This window comes from Strix uralensis, chromosome 23, assembly GCF_047716275.1.
Source record: "Strix uralensis isolate ZFMK-TIS-50842 chromosome 23, bStrUra1, whole genome shotgun sequence".
In the NCBI taxonomy this organism is placed as follows: Eukaryota; Metazoa; Chordata; class Aves; order Strigiformes; family Strigidae; genus Strix; species Strix uralensis.
The window spans coordinates 6397897-6416027 of record NC_133994.1 but is presented as its reverse complement, the minus strand read 5'-3'; the positions used below and the strand labels follow the sequence as shown (position 1 = coordinate 6416027).

General features: G+C 36.7%; 1 protein-coding gene across 10 annotated transcripts in view; it reads right to left on the bottom strand.

Annotated features, from left to right (window-relative positions):
• VPS13D (vacuolar protein sorting 13 homolog D) overlaps positions 1–18131 on the bottom strand; it is a 108718-nt gene that overhangs the window by 45152 nt on the left and 45435 nt on the right. For all 10 annotated transcript variants that reach the window (XM_074893071.1, XM_074893078.1, XM_074893073.1 and 7 more), the window contains 21 exons: positions 17561–17696; positions 16572–16619; positions 15657–15807; positions 14807–15017; positions 13454–13701; positions 11906–12097; positions 11181–11307; positions 10119–10261; positions 9166–9296; positions 8747–8922; positions 8494–8617; positions 7546–7781; positions 6667–6775; positions 5863–6023; positions 5402–5510; positions 4790–4969; positions 4373–4489; positions 3880–4029; positions 2894–3043; positions 1967–2063; positions 132–280 (listed from right to left, as the gene is read on the bottom strand). In XM_074893071.1, the coding sequence (XP_074749172.1) occupies positions 132–280; positions 1967–2063; positions 2894–3043; positions 3880–4029; positions 4373–4489; positions 4790–4969; positions 5402–5510; positions 5863–6023; positions 6667–6775; positions 7546–7781; positions 8494–8617; positions 8747–8922; positions 9166–9296; positions 10119–10261; positions 11181–11307; positions 11906–12097; positions 13454–13701; positions 14807–15017; positions 15657–15807; positions 16572–16619; positions 17561–17696 (3145 nt within the window). The remainder of the gene's footprint in view (positions 1–131; positions 281–1966; positions 2064–2893; positions 3044–3879; positions 4030–4372; positions 4490–4789; positions 4970–5401; positions 5511–5862; positions 6024–6666; positions 6776–7545; positions 7782–8493; positions 8618–8746; positions 8923–9165; positions 9297–10118; positions 10262–11180; positions 11308–11905; positions 12098–13453; positions 13702–14806; positions 15018–15656; positions 15808–16571; positions 16620–17560; positions 17697–18131) is intronic.

The window sequence follows — 18131 nt, the reverse complement described above, 5'->3', positions numbered from 1 at the left end:
CTTCTATTTGTAACTTAAATAATGGAAGAGTAAATGGAAATTAATAGCAGTAAATTAAAGCTTCTGTTCCCTCTTCCTCCTCCAATAGAATCTCTTTACTCAGAAGCATACTCTGGAATGCATTCATGTACCTTTAGATCCAAAGGTAGCTTGTTGGAAGTGAAGACACTCAACTTTATTTGAGGCACACTAATTTTCAGATTTTCAAAGTAGTATCGCTTTTGTCCTCCACCTTGTTCAACAACCTTTTCATGGAGGTTTTCATCATACTTCTCAACCTCTGCATACAGACAAAACATAGGAATCAGAATGGATTATATATCAATAAATATGGGGTTATGAATGCATACTCTGTAAAGAGTTAAGCCTCTCTGTACAAATAAAAAGTATGTGTGACTGCTAGTGTAGCCAGCAAAATTACTCATGCCTTATGACATGAAGTTGACCTCTGAGGCTCAAGATTTTTTTTTCAGATCTGCCTGCATCTCAAAAACCTGAATGCATTTGTAGCTAGATAAAAAAGTCGTCTAAGTGCATAGTTTAAGTTACTTGAGCTTTTAATCTCACTTCTAATTTATCTTTGTCAATATACAGAAACAAGAAGATACAAACATAACTATGCAATGTTTCCTACTGTGTAGTCATGGTCTTACAATGTTTTCCTCTCTCTACTTTCTCTATACTTCCTTACACACTCAACTATCAATATAATGTACAAAGCAAGCAAAGTTGAAAATCTTCTCAATTAGCACTACAGAATGGATAAAATGCTTATACGGAAGACAAATAAATCAATTTACGTACAGAGTGACCCAAATTTGGTTGACACTAACAGGTTCATATGTTATTTGTAAGAGCATCTTGGTGGTGTGAGAAGGCAGAGGGAAAGATGAAAGACAGCAAAGTCTTATGAACTCAGGTTCAATGTAAATGACAAACATGTTGAATGTAAATGACAAAATGTCTGAATCTTGGATGACATCATCAGTATCAGGGGATAAACTACAAAGCATGTACAGTAAGTAAGGAAACAAAAAAACAGCAAAAACATCAGGGTAAAGCAAACCAAAAGACAGATTAGGAAAGAGCATAAAAGCAAAACTCAGAATCTTTATTTCTTCTTTATGACTACAAATTTAAAGTCTTTAAATCCCCTGTGAAACATAATACTAATTTTTTCAGAAGATACTGTGGATTAGCAAGACACAGAACTCTTGAGCATCATTCATAGGCTTGTCCCCATTTGGAATCATGCCAACAGTTATTTTATTATATAACCCTACACACCCTACGGCATAATAAAAGTGACTTTTTCAGTTGCCACTCTGAAACAGACATTTCAGGAAGTTTCAAAAGTACAAATAAAAAGTACAAAAAAAAAACCCACCAGAAGGATTAGTACAACATCTATGAGATTAAAAGATTCAAGAGCTCTGTCTTGCCTCACTGAATGGAAGAAAACTTATATTACAGTTAAAGCCAGGGGTATGGATGCCACAACTAAAAGGTCAGACAGCCAAAACTTTCCTTCAGTGAAGCAAGAGGAACTGCCCAAGGAACAAATGAACAGAGATCCCATTTCTAGCCTTGGGTTTAAATAAACAGACATTACTAAACAAAGTGGTTTGCTAAATTAATAACACAGTTTCTTTTATGCCAATTTAGATGAATCCAGATACAGGCACTTAAGATGAATACTAAACTCCTTCCCACAGAGGCTCAGCTCAGCCACCATGTACTGGACAACAGCATGTTACATCGGTCACTACCTGAATACTGCAAGAAGCACAATGTACATGAACAGCTCTCTAGGGGCCACTGAGACATTAGCTTTCCAGCTTTCTGTTCAACAGTGGAAGTCTTCAGGCAGCTAAGAGTTTGCTAGGCGTTATGAACTTATTTTATATGCAAAGATCATAATACCCCTGTACCTTGTAAAACTGGTCTTTGTAATTTTATACTATACCTGATTCAGACTGATCATAGCCAAAGAAACTCAATAGCTTCAGAAGTAGTTTCTCCTCAATTTGAACTGTGAACTTTCGAGCAGTGATCATCAGATGCTATGAAGATAAAAAAGTCTCAGTTTACAGTATTAACACTAGAGGTATAATCCATGTAAGCCATTAAACAGGACAACATGTTCTACTTCAATGGAGTATTTCCACTGGAATGGATTTGTAGTAAGAACCCCACCTTCAAGGGTCTTTGGTAGTTTTCTTCACAAAGTTACCTACAACTAATGATGATTTTTTCAATTCTTTGGGAGGTATTGTGCTTCATTACCTAATACTAACACTTCAGAATCTGATGCTTAGCCGTTTTCCAACACCAAAATCAGCGTTTTTTCAAAATCGTGTCAAAATACATGGGTGAAGATTCCAAGTGAGAAAACAGGTCTTGATAACCAACTCAGTTTTGCCCTCACAATGCATACCACAGTTGGTGGATAAATTTCCAAACAACATTTCCAAACAGCTGCAGTACACAGAGAGGGTTTATGCTACAAGGTAAAAGCTTACCAGAGAGAAGTAATAACCTCGTACACAACTCATGAAAAGCACAGCATAGATATTCCAGTTCCTGTGCTACTAAAAGGTACCTATCAATTCTGAGTGGAGAATAACTGGCTTGAGAAGTAAGGTCACAGACAGGAACAAACAGGGGTCTGGCCTCATTTGTTATATTTTTAAACATATTTATTATCCTGTTCATCACTGTACTGTAGCTTTAAACACTATGAACACGAGAAGGTGGATATTGTGTCCTTTAAGCCTCAGTATTAATTCAATAAAGTGTATTTCACAAATTATTTAATTCACATTACTATTAAAAACTAGAAACAGGAAAGGTCATTTAAACAGCATGGCACAATCAAAAGAATGTAGTTTACCTTGTATATATCAGTCAGTGCATTTTTACTGGGAAATTTCATTGCATTTACTTGCACAGCAGGACCAGTCTCCACAGGTTCATTTTCACTCATCTTAGGTGTCAGAAAGAGCATAAAAGGCTGTGTGGTGCCAATAAGCTGGTTGTCCACCTACAGAGTGAACAAGGCAGACAACAAAAATATTCAGAAATGTCCTCCATTTAAAAAAAAAAAAATGGTTATAATTACCAACAAACAAAACCTGTAACAAAATTGCTATGTTTTCTGTGATTTTTTTTTTCTTTTTTCAAAAAACACAGCCAAAAATATTAAGCAACAGCAGAATTAAGCTACTCCTGCATTTCAGTTTGACTGATGCATGTAAGTATCCATTTATCTCGTATAATCTACAATTCCCCTTCCAAGGAAATCTTACATATTGGAACAGAATACCAATAATTTAGAGGAGATTTTTAGTAGAATAAAACCAGTTTTTACAGTCTTCTGTTTAACTTGTGAATTCTGAATTTCAAAGACTGAACTGAAAACAGAGGTTAAGGCAAAATTCTGCGAAGTTAAAAACAAAATCCAGTTGGAAAAAAATATAAGAGGTTTGTATTTATCTTATTTGTCTACGATTCTATGATTTATACTGTGGTACTACCAGCATTAGGACTCCTGCTTTCAATGGCTGCTTTTTCCTTATGTAATGACAAAGAACCAAGAACCAGGAAGGGAGAAAAATCTCAGTTTGACCTGTTTATAAAATAAAAAAGATTCTAACTTGCCTAATAGAAATCAATGGCATGAAATACAAGATATCATTGTCTAAACTATTACTAAGGAAAGAACAATGAAAAAAGGAAACACCAATGCTAATCAAAACTTCTATGATACTTAGGAATTGAAATCTCAGTAACAGCTCTAAACATTTTTCAAACCTATTATGACCACAAAAACCGCAGAAGACCCATGAACAAATAAATTTGTTTTAAAATGACAAATACCTGTATGTCTTGCACACTGAGCTCTAGCATCTGACTTGTTGACAGTTGTGTGTAGTGGACATTAATTCTTGTGAGGCTTGCAAATACTAGCTCTTCAGGAACTTTGTTGACCAAAGACAATCCTATTCCACCTTCCAGTTTCACAAGCACCTGAAAAAAACAGTATTTGAAGAGGAAAAAAATAAAACCCACTAACAAACCAACACTGGTAAAAACCTGTGATACTGAATACGTACTTCTGCAAAGAAGTTATTTTTTTAGATTCAGCTCCCAAGAGGCTGAACAGCTCATTGACAATTAGTCTTTGAATAAAGACGTACTAAGACACATAAATGCAACTTCTAAGAATGAGGATTTTTAGCAGGAAAATGTACAAGTTCATAACAAGAGGTCATCATGAGGAAAAGTTAACAACCAACCCCACCAAGCCCCTCTAAAATCCAGAAAGGGAAATGATAAATAGAAGAGACAGATAATACTGGTAATATCTTACTTCTAATTCCTGCTCTGTATCTGGATTTTTTAACTTGCGTAGATCTTGTTCTGTAACTGGAAGTTCATCTCCTTCACTGGACCAACGATCACTTCTACGTTGGTTAAAATCCGTTATCTGATAAACAAATACATTACTACAATGATCACTTACTACAATAAATTACTACAATGATCACTTTCCTATTTATAAAATAATTCCTATTTAAAATTGTCCTACCTTATAAAATCATCTTTTTAGAAAAATAATACAATGAGAACTTCTGTTGTAGTTATTTCCGTTTTATGATATTCCCCTCCCCCTTCATATCATTATAAAGGTAACTTTTTGTAAGAGTTTAGAGATGCAATACAGAAAGAGGTATTTCAAGTACAAGAAAATAATGAAATTAGATTCTAGTTAATGAAGGACTTTCACCTGTAGAACTCTAGTTGGCCCATCTGGGATGACTCTAACAGCTAGTACACCTGACCCGGGTCTCATCTTCTGGTTTATGAACTGCTGTTCAGGTGGAACTGGCCCCAAAAGTTCAAGTGAAGTATCAGGACCAAGAACAACTTCTGCTCCATCATGAAGACCTAGTATTCCTCCCTTTGCCTGGAGAAAGAGAGAAGAGTAAGGGGAAAAAAAAAATTAAGTGATAGGCAAAGGCTTCAGATAACTATTTACATACAGTAATTTAAAAGTGTATTTTACTCTCCTCTCTTTACTCTTTTTTCCTCTCTTTACTCTTTTTTTTCTTTACTTTTCCTCTCTTTACTCTCTTTATTACTATATTGTTCATTTTCAACAATGACGTACTATTAATTTTCTAATTATTTACTTTAAAATTAATAGTGCAAGACGTTTAATTATTTGAAATTGGTAAGAACATTCAAACATGATTTTAAACCATGTGCAAGTCTGGTTGCCTCTGTATTCTGAACTTTGGCCTTAAAGCTTTTAGTTCACTTCAACGGTAAGCCCAAATGGCTCTGCCATCTATACCAGCAACAGTTAAAACAAGTTCAACATATAATCAGTACTGACCTGGACAACAAGTCCATGAATACCACAGGTCAACTTTCCATCACGAAAACTCCATGTCTGGGTAGTACTGCGCCGTCGATCGGGCTTTCTCAACATGAGGGGCTCGTACCTGCAACGAAAGCATGCCACCCAATAGTCAGAGGATTACAACTTGCCAGTTTTACTCTTCAGATGTGTCAATGGCAAACACTCTAACTTCGCTCAAGCTCATTTTCCTAAGCTCACTTCTGAAGTGCTCTTTCAACAATCTGCTGCTGAAACCACATTAGTCATGCTTTTAGAAGTATTTCCAAGTCACAAAAGTGATCATGAGGTCTGTTCATGAAGACAGACAAAATCTAGCTCTTCCACATGCCGTCAGAATAATTTATTTTCTTATTCAGAGAATATCACATTAAGTAGGCTTTCAAACACATGGTTAGAATCTACATCAGTTTCCTGAGAAATTGTATGAGCAATACCTGTTATCTGTGACAGCTGCCAGGCCTGCAATATCTAAAATCATGCAAGAGTCCACAGATCGAGGAGAAGGTTTATGGGGGTTATGAGGAACTGAAGAACCTTCATGGCAAAGCACTCCTGTGTCCGTCATTCTCCAAAGCTGGGATCGTTTTCCTGGCTCCTGTTGCATAAAAACTCAACATTTAAATGAACACAGCAGTACAGAGCAAGTATTTCTGTTCTGTTTTGTGATCAAATGAATTATAATTCTTAGAATGACTTGTAAAGAGCCCTGAATTAGAATTAGGAACTAGCTTGTATAAAAACTTCTAATAATTCAACTCTGATATTCAATGAGTATGTATCCTACATTAGCACTGTTAGATGCAGAGCTGTATTTACAAGCTATTTTTAATCTCAGCAATATTTAAATACAGTTTCTGTTTCTTAAGAGCTCCAGAAACAGAAGACTTATCTTACACTGCAACCAAAAAGGAAGCATGCCCTGCCTTGTAACTTCACTGGAACATCCAACACACAACTTGGTGGTCTTATGAGGCATTTACAACGATCCTTACTACTTTCATTCCAATTTCCTTTTCTGTCAACCTTACCCCCTGTAAAAATCTTATACGGAAGCACCACCATAATTCAGGTAACCTGAACTGCAATAACCTGTCACTTTCAGTGGAGTCTGTCTCCACCATTTAAAAAGTTACCACAAAAACGTTTTGGGATTTATTTTTTTTTTCCTTCTCCCAGCATATGATTTTACTTCAGCACATAGCAACAGTATTTTAATAAAATCAAACGAGTCTTGGTACCTTCTTTTTCAATACAACTCGTTGAGTCTTTGGAGAAACATCAAGGACAAGCTCTGCATATGCAGCATCCTTATTTGAAGCAACTGGTCTTACACTTGGCTCCTGTATACTAGAACACCAAGAAAACATCATCATGTTTATTCAGAGTAGATGCTTCTTCTGTAAACTGAATTAGACCTGTACCAAAATCCAACTGAGGAAGCTTAAGCTTCCAATATAGCCAATCAGACAAAAATTTATACTGGTTTTTTTTCCGCTCTTCTTATTTTTGGAACTACCAGTGTAAGCTGTCAATTTGAACACCTTCTTAAAAGGGGCTTTGATTTCTCACTGCAACTAGGAACTTCATAGGCAAAGCATATGAATTCCAAAGAAAATTTTCTACCTTATATTGAGGAAAGCAACAAAGCATTTATGAATCTCCTCTAGCTGTTTTCAATAGCATATAAACTAGTGCAAGTTTAAAATTCACAGATATGTCATAAATAGGTATGTCCTGTAGGCAAGTGTTCTTCACACACCAAAGGAAATTAAGCCCCCAGACATGACCTTTAAACATCCCTGCTCTTCTAGGATCAGACAGTGGAGTCACAGCAGATGACATACGCTAAATCTTTCTCACTAGGCGATAAAATAAATGAAGGCAAGCTGCATCTATAAAGCTAAATTACCATGATCACACTAGGTAAGATACACAGCCTACCAACTGCCAAACTCAACTTCTGAATTTTGGCGTTTCTTTTGCTAGCTACAAAGTTGACAAAAGTTTACCTGCATTTGAAAAACTTTTAAATGGCAACCATTAACGGAATATTAATGTAAAGCCTAAAAAACACCATGAACATTCAAAATATTTTCATCTAATATATAAAGAATTACCCTGAGAAAGTGTATGTAGCAGCAATATAAATGAAGTTTTCATAGTAAAGCTGATTGGTATCTTGGAAGTCATTCATGCTACAGACGATTTCTGAGGAGCCTGCCCCTTTTACTGTCAGCATTATAAAAGGTGGTAGAACAGGTTCATCCCATGCATAATCCAGAGAGGTCATGGGCTTCACTTCAGTGTACAGCCTTGGCTCAACAACACCATGCTGATTAAAAACAACTGGGACCTGTAACAGTTATGAAAGAGGATTTGGTTTCACACAGAAATTGTTAATCAGATTTTTTGCTATCATTTGTTCATTTATTCAGAAGTTGATTACTGAAACACGTTCAGCTCACTCCCCGCCTCAGTGGTTTCAGATGCATTTTCTTCCATTCAGGTCTCAATTAAAGACAGTCTCAAAGGGATGAGAAATGTCATCTTTGCTTTGATCTGTCATCCATGGTTCAAAATGTCTTCAGTCCCACAGTACCATCTCAAACCCTCCCAATCAAAATTAGGACTTGCCCAGTTTTATTTAACAGTTCAGTACCAAAATCCAGAATAAGAACTAATAACTATTAAGAGCTCCATCTCCTGCTCTGATCACAAGGCAGTCAGCAAGTTACTGTAAAATATGTGAAGTAAATTCTCCGATTTTTACAATCACTGACATGGAAGCCCAAAGACAGAAAGAAAAGAAATGGCAGCAATAGCCCAGATTCTTTCTACAGGTTATTCTAGTGCTGAAAGTAACACAGAACAGATTACAATCTATCACTCCAGCACAATTTTCTCACCAGTAATAATGCTCTTCCTTGTAAGACTTTTCATGTACTTTCATTTTATTTCATTATACAAGCTAGTCAGCTCCCTCTTCTAACAAATATAATAGAACCTCTACTTATCTTTTTTACTAAAAAATAAAAGAAAAACAATGTGATTTTTTGGTCTTTTACCTTGGAGAAATTGTCTATGCGGAAAGGTGGCGGTAACTGATCTGTGTCACTGAACGCAATGCGGTATGTGGCTCCTTGAAGAGTAATTTCTACTCTTAAGAAGTAACATTTTCCCAGGGTGTCCCTGAACAAGAACAAACAAGGTCAAGAGAGGCAGGCTTCTGATCTGTGTTACTCGCAGTCATAAGTGTTAAACAGCTGCTTCTATCACAAAATGGAAGCATGTGACAGAAGATGTATATGTAATAGCTACCTCATATTAATATGGAACGAGTTATTTTTGTTGACCTCAAAGCCCCCAGACCAAATGCAGTTTGGGACATCCATTAGTCTCACACATAATAGCTGATCATAATCGTTACGTGGCCAGTGGAACACGACGCTGGAGCCAGGAAGTGTGGAGATATAGCCATCAGGATTGGATGTTCCCTAGTAATAGAAATTGGGAAATACATATCCTACAGGTATTAAAAAAATACAGTATTCCTCTATATACCTCCCACATACAAACACAGCAATTATTCTGCTAGGTGGATGCTGGTATTAGAATAAAGATCCTCATAATCAGCCAATAATACTTTCAAGTATAACACCTGTGTTCTTTTTGGTGAGAAGATGCTGTGACTAACTACAGGCATTGTAATAACAAGTAATGAAAAGGAAGCACCTTACCCGACCTCTGGCAAATTCCCGCTGAACAAAGGCAAGTTTGTAGGTTGATTTATTATCCAATAGGTAACGAGGTGCAAATGTTACCATGCATGTGTCAATGTAACGGCCTCTGCCTTTTTTAACGTCAATACCTAGTAATAAAAACAAGTTAAAAACAAAGCTATTATTTACAAGAGAAAACAAAAGACACCTGCCACAATATATTTCACACCACTGAAGTCCTTTTTCTTGGGTTCCTGAGATGCACTGTTTCTGCCATACCACTGCCGTATTTTGAAACATTATTTTAAACAGTAAATGTAATTTTATGCCATATGTTACCCTCTGTTTCTCAAGTACAACTTAGAGATCATAAGCACTGAAGATAAAAAAAATGCAAACTATTTCCCATTAATTATTCCACTTTTAAACATATGAAAAATTCCTCAAAAATCACTGTGGAGTATTTTCCAAACTGTCGTTTAATTAAAAACTAAAAGCTTCTGAGAAAATTGTACTTTATGTACACTAGGAGCGCAAGGAAGACAGAAGTTGCACTCCTCTACATCAGCCTACAGAGGCACCACAAAGCAAAACCCACAGAAGTAACACATGGCTGAACAGTCACAGTATATAGACACTCAAAATAATCAAAGACAGTAATGAGGTGGGATTTCAAATGTACTTAGAAGTAACATACAGGGGAATAAAGACACAGAAAGAGAAAGAACAGTTTGTAAACGCAGTTATTAACAGTGATGAAATGTAAAAATAAAAATAACTAAAACCTGATTTTTAAGCTAATGAAATTCAAAATAAAGATGTAAAAAGACTTAGAATACTATTTCTTGTTTAATAATTTTCTCTGGACTCTGAAAAACCTTTAACAATGGTTTTGTTCCGTTTTTGGTGTCACTGATATCATGCCTTGCCAAGTTCTCCAGTGTTTTTCAGATGTTCCTATGAACACATACCGATGTTATAAATGAGGCCTGGCCTGTTTCCATGTTGGATGACCTTAAGCGCTCTGACACCACTACCGCCATCCAGGGAGAAACCCTGGCACCAGCCAGGCATGCCGTCAGGATGGATTCCCTTTCCAACCCGCATTGTACAACTAGAGGTAAGTAGAAAACACAAAGATTTACTCATTTAAATGAAGGATCAGATATCAACACAATGCTGATGATCAGACACATACCCAGATACAAAAAGAACACCTGTGTTTTAATATAAAAGCATTAGAAGCCACGATAAATCTCTTAAGTAATCATTCTGCATTTCTGCCATAAGCTCCTTTAAACATATTGGTCAAGATTCAGTGACCATGTCATGTAAAAGACTTGGTAATTTTCAGACTGATTAACCACAAAAACATTTGTGTGTCTTTTTTCTTTGAAAGAATAAAAAAAAAAAGTTTGGAATAAATTTTTGCAATAAATTTAATTGTTGTTCATTTGAGCAAAAATACCAGAATATTTCAGAAAAATTTATTTAAAATCATGTTGTTATTTCTGATCTTCATGCAAAAAGCAAGTTCTCTCCTTGATGCCAGTTAAAATAGCTGAGAAGTTTCCCTTCCAAAATGCTGCCATTTTCTTTTACATCAGAATCAGAATAGCTCTTCTGCATGTGGACTTTCTACTGAGTGACTGCTACTACTTCTCTATTAACACTCAGAGTTTAGCGTTAGGGGTGCGGAGTGGGGTTTTTTAGTGGTAACAAAGTAATTTATACAACTCCTTAAGCTCTTCAAAAAGGTTTTTCTTTTTCTTACAAGAGCATGAGTTCAAAGCATGCAAAATAAAACCAAAGCAGCCTGCAGACACAACAGAATTAGCCAACCAAGGAGTTTTAAGTATCTAAAGATACAATATGCTTATTTCAGTATTTAGAAATTTAATAACCTAACAGGTCATCTCAATAGGGAAAGACTTTTCCTACATTATATTCATACTAATATATCAGCACCTCTGCAAATTACTTTCATACTTTGTAAGGTTCCTCCTGTCTGCTCTCCTTGTGGTATTACTTACAAGGTTGGCTGTTCTTTATCAGCATAACAGAATAGAAGTGGGCTGAGGCTTCTAGCAAGCTCGTGTTCTTCAAACTGACCAGCAGCATCTGTTTTTGCATTATCTTGTCTGAAGATAAGTGGTAATCCTTTAAGTAAACACAGAAAAGGGAGTGTCAATCTTCACCTTTGCACAAATTAAACTGAGAGGTAAAAACTACTTCAAATTGAGGAACAACCTAAAGGATTTTGGTTGTAATAGTAGCCATTAGTCTGCATGCATTCTCCCTCTCATTGTCTGTCTAACCTGTTTAACAGCTAGACCTATTAACAGCTGCCAGCCATGGAGTCGGGTCCATGCATTAGAGGAGTTGCAGCTCTGAAAGTGCCAATGGATGTTAACATAATTAGCTGCAATTTAGACCTGTTGCTATCTGAAGGCATTTCAGTCTTTGAAAACCACAATTTTAACAGTGATTTAATCTATGTTGATTTACTTAAAGGTACAATAGCTCATGTTTGAAAATCTGCAATATAGCAACTAAAATGTCTAAGTTATCTGCTGTAACATTTATCAAAAAATAGCTGCAGACAATGTAAAAAAACCCCCAAAATTCCTGCAACTTTAATTCTGCTTAAGCAGTGTTTAAATGCTCTGTCTGGCTAGAAAGGAAATCAAAACACTGCATGACATCTTTATTTCCCAGTTCATGATTACAGTTATGAAGGAAATTACTGTAAACTTACCTGTTTTGTTGATTAACCAATATGGTGCTAAAATCAGTATTTTTAGAGAACCTTCAGCACGACATACAATCCTTATGGTCAAATTCAGCAGTCGTTTGTTGACATCATACAGTCGCATCCGCACCATATAGTTTTGTGTCCCAGGAGGAATCAACAGCTCTTTGCAGATGGGGAAGTTTTCTAGCAATACCCCTACAAAAACAAAAGAAAGCAAAATAAAACCAAACATCACTCAGACAGAAACATTAGTTTCTGATAAGCATACAGGTTGGTGTTTCATATGGCATGATTTTTCAAAATATTTATATATTTATATATTCCCCATGGAGAAGGACTTTGGGGTGTTAGTGGGTGGAAAACTGACTGTGAGCCAGCAACGTGCGCTCACAGCCCAGAAAGCCGCCCGTGTGCTGGGCTGCATCCAGAGCAGTGTGGCCAGCAGGGGGGGGGGGGGGGGGATTCTCCCCCTCTGCTCCGCTCTCATGAGACCCCCCTGCAGTGCTGGGTCCAGCTCTGGGGGCACCAACATCAGAAGGACACGGACCTGCTCAAGCGGGGCCAGAGGAGGCCACAAAGATGCTCGGGGGGCTGGAGCACCCCCTGTGAGGACAGGCTGAGAGAGTTGGGGGGGTTCAGCTGGAGAAGAGAAGGCTCCAGGGAGACCTTAGAGTGGCCTCCCAGGACTTAAAGGGGCTACAGGAAAGGGGGGAGGGACTCTTGATCAGGGGGTGTAGGGATAGGACAGGGGGAATGGTGTTAAACTGAAAGAGGGGAGATTTAGATTAGATAGGAGGAAGAAATTCTTCCCTGTGAGGGTGGAGAGACACTGGCACAGGTTGCCCAGAGAAGCTGTGGCTGCCCCCTCCCTGGAAGGGTTCAAGGCCAGGTTGGACGGGGCTTTGGGCAACCCGGGCTGTGGCAGGGGGGTGGGACTGGATGATCTTTAAGGTCCCTTCCAACCCAACCCATCCTGTGATTCTATGATTTCATATCGCTTACCCAAATTAATTTTTAAATCTGCCCAATGTAGTGACCTCTGAACTCATAAAGAAATGCCTCAATTTAAGTCACAAGCAGCAAAAAAAGTTCTGTAAAGAACTCTGCTTAGGGCTAATTACTGCTTTAGGCATCAGAAGTCCAGCCAGTGTTGAATAATTCCACACACACTCTCAACAACAAATTTTTCTGTCAGAAAGAAAACAGCAAAAACACCCAAAATTTTGAGAACTTATTTATTCCCTTCTTTATCACTGTTTTCTCCAGTTTCCAATGTTTCCACTCTCAGGAAAATGAGAAAAGAGACAAGTAAGGAACAGACCAAGCAGCTGACAGATTTGGGAGAATGATAGCAATATTAGTATCTTTTTTGGATGCATGCAGTTTGTTATTAACTATAAGCAGCCCTGCAACCCAATGAAATAATCATATAAATGTTTTCATTTTTTTAAATTTTTCCATTCTTGCACCATATCTCCTTGCACAAGAAACAGTTATACTGAGGTACTCCTCTTGGAGGATCAGAAAGTGGTATCTGAAAAAGAACCTTACCAAGCTCAATGTTCTGAGATGTATCAGCTGTGTGCAATGCTGCCTCTTTACCAGGTTTTAATGTCCCATTAATTGGCATTCCTTTAACATAAAACTCGAGTTCACAAGGTAGCAAGTTACAGATTACCACTGTTGGCAAGAGATAAATACTATGCCCAGGCTGTCTGAAAATCTGTTTAGCACTGTCAGAAAATATGTTGGAAGGCATGTAATCCGGATAATTTTCTTTCTTTATAGCCACACAAAACCTGTGAAGGCAGAAGTATATGAGAAGAAGTCAATTAATATAATAATATTAATAATATAATAACTGAATCTTTGTGTACTGCACTAAATCTCACAACATGCTGTAACTTCAGGACTGATAGCAAAAACAGCATTTCGAATTGTTCTCCACATAATCCCTTTAGAGTTTAATTATAAAATATTTTGTATTTATGCCTAACATTAAGACAACAGGAGTTTCCTGATTTTAATCAAAGAATTAATTTAGACACTCAAATTGTTCAGAGACCTATGAGAAAATTGCTTTTACAGAATATCAACTTTAAAATCAACTTCCATAAACTCACAGAACCATGTTATTAACTGTAACTAAAAAGAAGTTTTAACTATTAAACTATAATCATGTTCTTAAACATAAATGCTGAATGTGTCCTTCTTCCCAGTAGATATATCCTTGCTTTGGCCACCTGACACTTCAGTTTTTCATTAGTTAAGTAAAATAATTAAGTAAACCTTAATTTTAAATAATTTTCCTCCCTGTGATATGTTCAAAACCAGCATATTAAGAAATGAACTATGGAACTGACACAAAGCAGTAACTACAGAGTATGCAAAAGTCATTTCCTGAAACAACTTCAATAATCTCTATTCCAGTATTTCCTAAGTTGAGAGTATCCCTAAATCCATCATAGCAGGTAACCACAAAATTCCATTAAATCCTCACTATGCAGTGGTATTTTGGGGCTTAGAACAGAGTACAGGACATTCAGGACAAAGAATGAGCAAACCACTCATTATTCTCAGTGAGACAGACTAGATAATTTAACATAAGACCATACTCTATTTTCTGAGCTTTTCTTTTTTACAATAAATACTAATAGTGTGCTTACTTTGTGTTCTCAGACATTCGCTAACAGGCACTGTCAAAGGGGCTTCAAGGAGCCTTGCAGAAATACAGCAGTTATGCTTCAACGTTTCCCATTATTCAAGAGACCAAACAAAACATTCCATTAAACTGCAGAAGCTTTCATTTCTAAGTATTTTATTTCCTGTTAGTCACTTTCACAGTATTTCATTTATCAGTAGGAGATAACACAGCTTACAGAAAAATAATTTGGTCTTACTTACCTGAAAAATCGGCTGTTTTCAGACTCCATTGAATGACACTCTCGCTTGCTGCTACATACTTCTGCTGCCTTCTGAACATTAGTCCAGTGAATCGGAGCCTTACAGAAAAAGACTCCCATTCCTTTTGGCCTGGCTTGCAAACGCCAAGATGTAAGATGTAATGGAATAGCAAAGGAATCTCCTGGCATAACTGCTGGAAGAACTACAGGCTCTGCAACCAGAGAAGAAAACACACATCTCAAAACAGGCTCCTTTACTGAAAAGCATAAAATTTTCAAATAGTAAGTCTCTAATTTTTGAAGCAACACGTTTTGTTTTAACATAAAACACTAGCTACTTTATGTATGTTTCAAACACTAACCCCTTGTTTAAAGCCCTGTTAACAATCTGGCAGCAGACAAATTTAGGTGTGTAAATCTGAAACTGGAAACAGACTAAAATCTTGTTGTAATTACAATTCTTTTTCTTTGGATGCTTTAGTGAAAATGCTTATTTCAAAAAGACCTCCTTCATTACATTTTGCTTACATTATCAGCGTATCACTATATTTCTAGACTCTGCCTTTGCATGCTGACACCCGAAAACTTCCATACCACTAAAAGATACAACATGATACATACAGAAATAAGATTCAGTCTTTACAGAGACTCAGCTTTCCCTGTTTACCTGAACACTAAGAAAAATCCTACTGGGTTCTCTGGCTTACTTTTCTGATCACTTTCTTCTTAACATCACCCATTTCCCCTCCAGGGAAGTCTACTTTGTTGTTAACCATTACAGGCAGTGCTGAATCTTCTTGGAGAGAAAGCTAAAGATTCCCCATAGTATGGAAGGAATATACAACACTTACTGTCAGGAGCAGAAGGACTATCTAGTCTTAGTTCCATTGGTGTTTCCAGCTTGTTTTTCACCATCAAGGCTGAGCGCACTGTTATCACCTTCCGAGCGCTACCTTCCATGGTAACTTCAAATACCACACGAACTGGAGGCAATGAAGAAAACTGGAAGATATTTAAAAGCATTAAAAAGCTCAGGTAATGATTATATCTAGAAGAGGGACACCTCAATTTTGAAGCAGTAACTGCTGGAGTAAAAACTTGCCAACTGAGTCCAACCACGTGCAACACCTAAGGTATATACAGTTTCATAAACATGATTTATAATCCTGTACCTCTTCCTCAAACCACAACAAAATTAACTATGAAAAAGCAATTTTAAATACTACTAACTCTATTATCTTTTTCAAAATGATGCAAGTTCAAGTAAGAGCAATACAGATCCTAAAAGAACACTTTATACACTATCTCTCACTGTTACATTATTTTATAAATTCATGGAGTTAGAATTCTGAGCCTCATATAATTATCAGTCACTCACCACTCCTAGCCACCAAAACTAAAAAACAAGGTGGAGCCTTCTTAAAATATTCATACTTTCTTCACTCTTTGCTGTCCTCCTACTGTGGTGTTTTATCTCCTACATTACACAAAGTCACTGCCGCTTTGATCCTGAAAATCAGATTTTATATGGGCTCACATGTCGGAATTGACATACTGGACTTAAGACCCATTCTTAAAACAATCATTTACACTCGTGAGGAATGGTAAATCATGTTAAATACTTGTTCTGATTTGAAAGTTTGTTTTGTTTGACTTTTGTTTCCTTTCTATTGAAAAGGTTCTAGAAGGATGCAAAAGCCAGTTCACTTGTAGAATTATGCTGGTCTCATTTAAGTAGCTCTCAAAATATGAAAATATATACTCACGTAGACTTGTGGATGTATTATATTTGTTCTACTTATGGGGCTTCCAAGCTGGGAGAAAAGTAAACAAGAAAGTTAAAGTTGTTCAACTTTTAAGCTACTACTCTCAGTTGTAATACAGAACATTATTACAGAAGAATAAACTAAATACTTTCATCACTTTGTGTTTCTGATCCTCAATACATCTTAGGAAACATGTCAGAACTGTATTAGCAAAACCTGTTTGTAATACTGCTTTAAAAACATCAAGCTGAAGGAAGAATTTTTGTTGGAAAAAAAAAAAGCTCAAGCTACAGAGAGAAATGATGTTTTTCATGCTTCAGTATGAAAACATCAGAAACAATTCAAGTAAGAGACCACTGGCTCTTGCCAGTAGTATCATGAAATTAAATTCTAATCCTGTTTTAAACCAAAAAGATCAACTTGCAATTTCTCCAGTGCTCAACAATTTTCAGTAGCTAGGCTCAAAACTTAACTAGTTTCGAAATCCACAAGATCATTTTTATCACTGAGCCTCAGCCACCAACTGCCAGTCTGCTGATTATTACAACTGCATTTTTCTTTCATGACAAGTATATTTTGTCTAAGCAGCCACATATTTCAACAATCTCTAGACTTACAGGAAATAGCCAGTGTTGTTTATTTTAAGTAAATTAAACACATGAAAAGCATTCCTGCAATAGAAGAAATAAGAATCGCTGCTGAAATGCTGTGCTGATTTAAAGCTCAGTCTCCAAGAGTCCATGACACTGTCACTAATACATTAGTTCTGTCATTGGAAGCTCTGACTGCTAAGCACAGACTAACTACTCTGTGTTTTTGTTATGCATAAAATTGCCAGTTAGGAACCCAGCATCTCCAAACTCTCCCAATCCAAACTAACTGGAAAGAGGGCAATCTCATACAACAGCTGTTTAAGATCAAAATCTTGGAGACATCATTACTCTAAATTACATATTCTATTAAAAGTAACACTCAAAATCAGGACTTACACTAGAAAAGGATGAGTTCTTATCTGGTGCAGCGTATCGGAAAAAAGTTCCAACTTTGTCTACAGATACTGGACTGACTTCTTCCCAGCCATTTACTCTCACTTGCAACTGATGAATTCTTAGATCATGTGTGTGCCTACAGGTTAGATCAAGTTAAATTATTATACAGTGTAAACACCAAACAGTTCAAACCAAGAACATCCTCTGGATTCTGAAATAAGAATCTCACTGAAGCGTTAAAAAAGAAAAAAAGAAGTCTCAAGAGTTCTTCCATTTCATGGATAAAGACACACCTGATTTTATGTCTGTTCAATTGTTCCACCTTCCCTAATGAACGTACAGAAGTACAACTGTGTAACTACGTCATATAATCAAAAAAAAAAGCATGCTACACATTTGTTAACAAATTCTTCTAGTTCTTAACACTGATAACACTTATGCTCAACAACCAACGCCCATGCCCCTGTCCTTCAGAATAAAGGACATATGATTTGTACTTGAGGCCCCCCAAGTCTTTCTAAAAGATTATAATGATACAACTCACATCTAGGAATGGCTGCCACCAACAGCA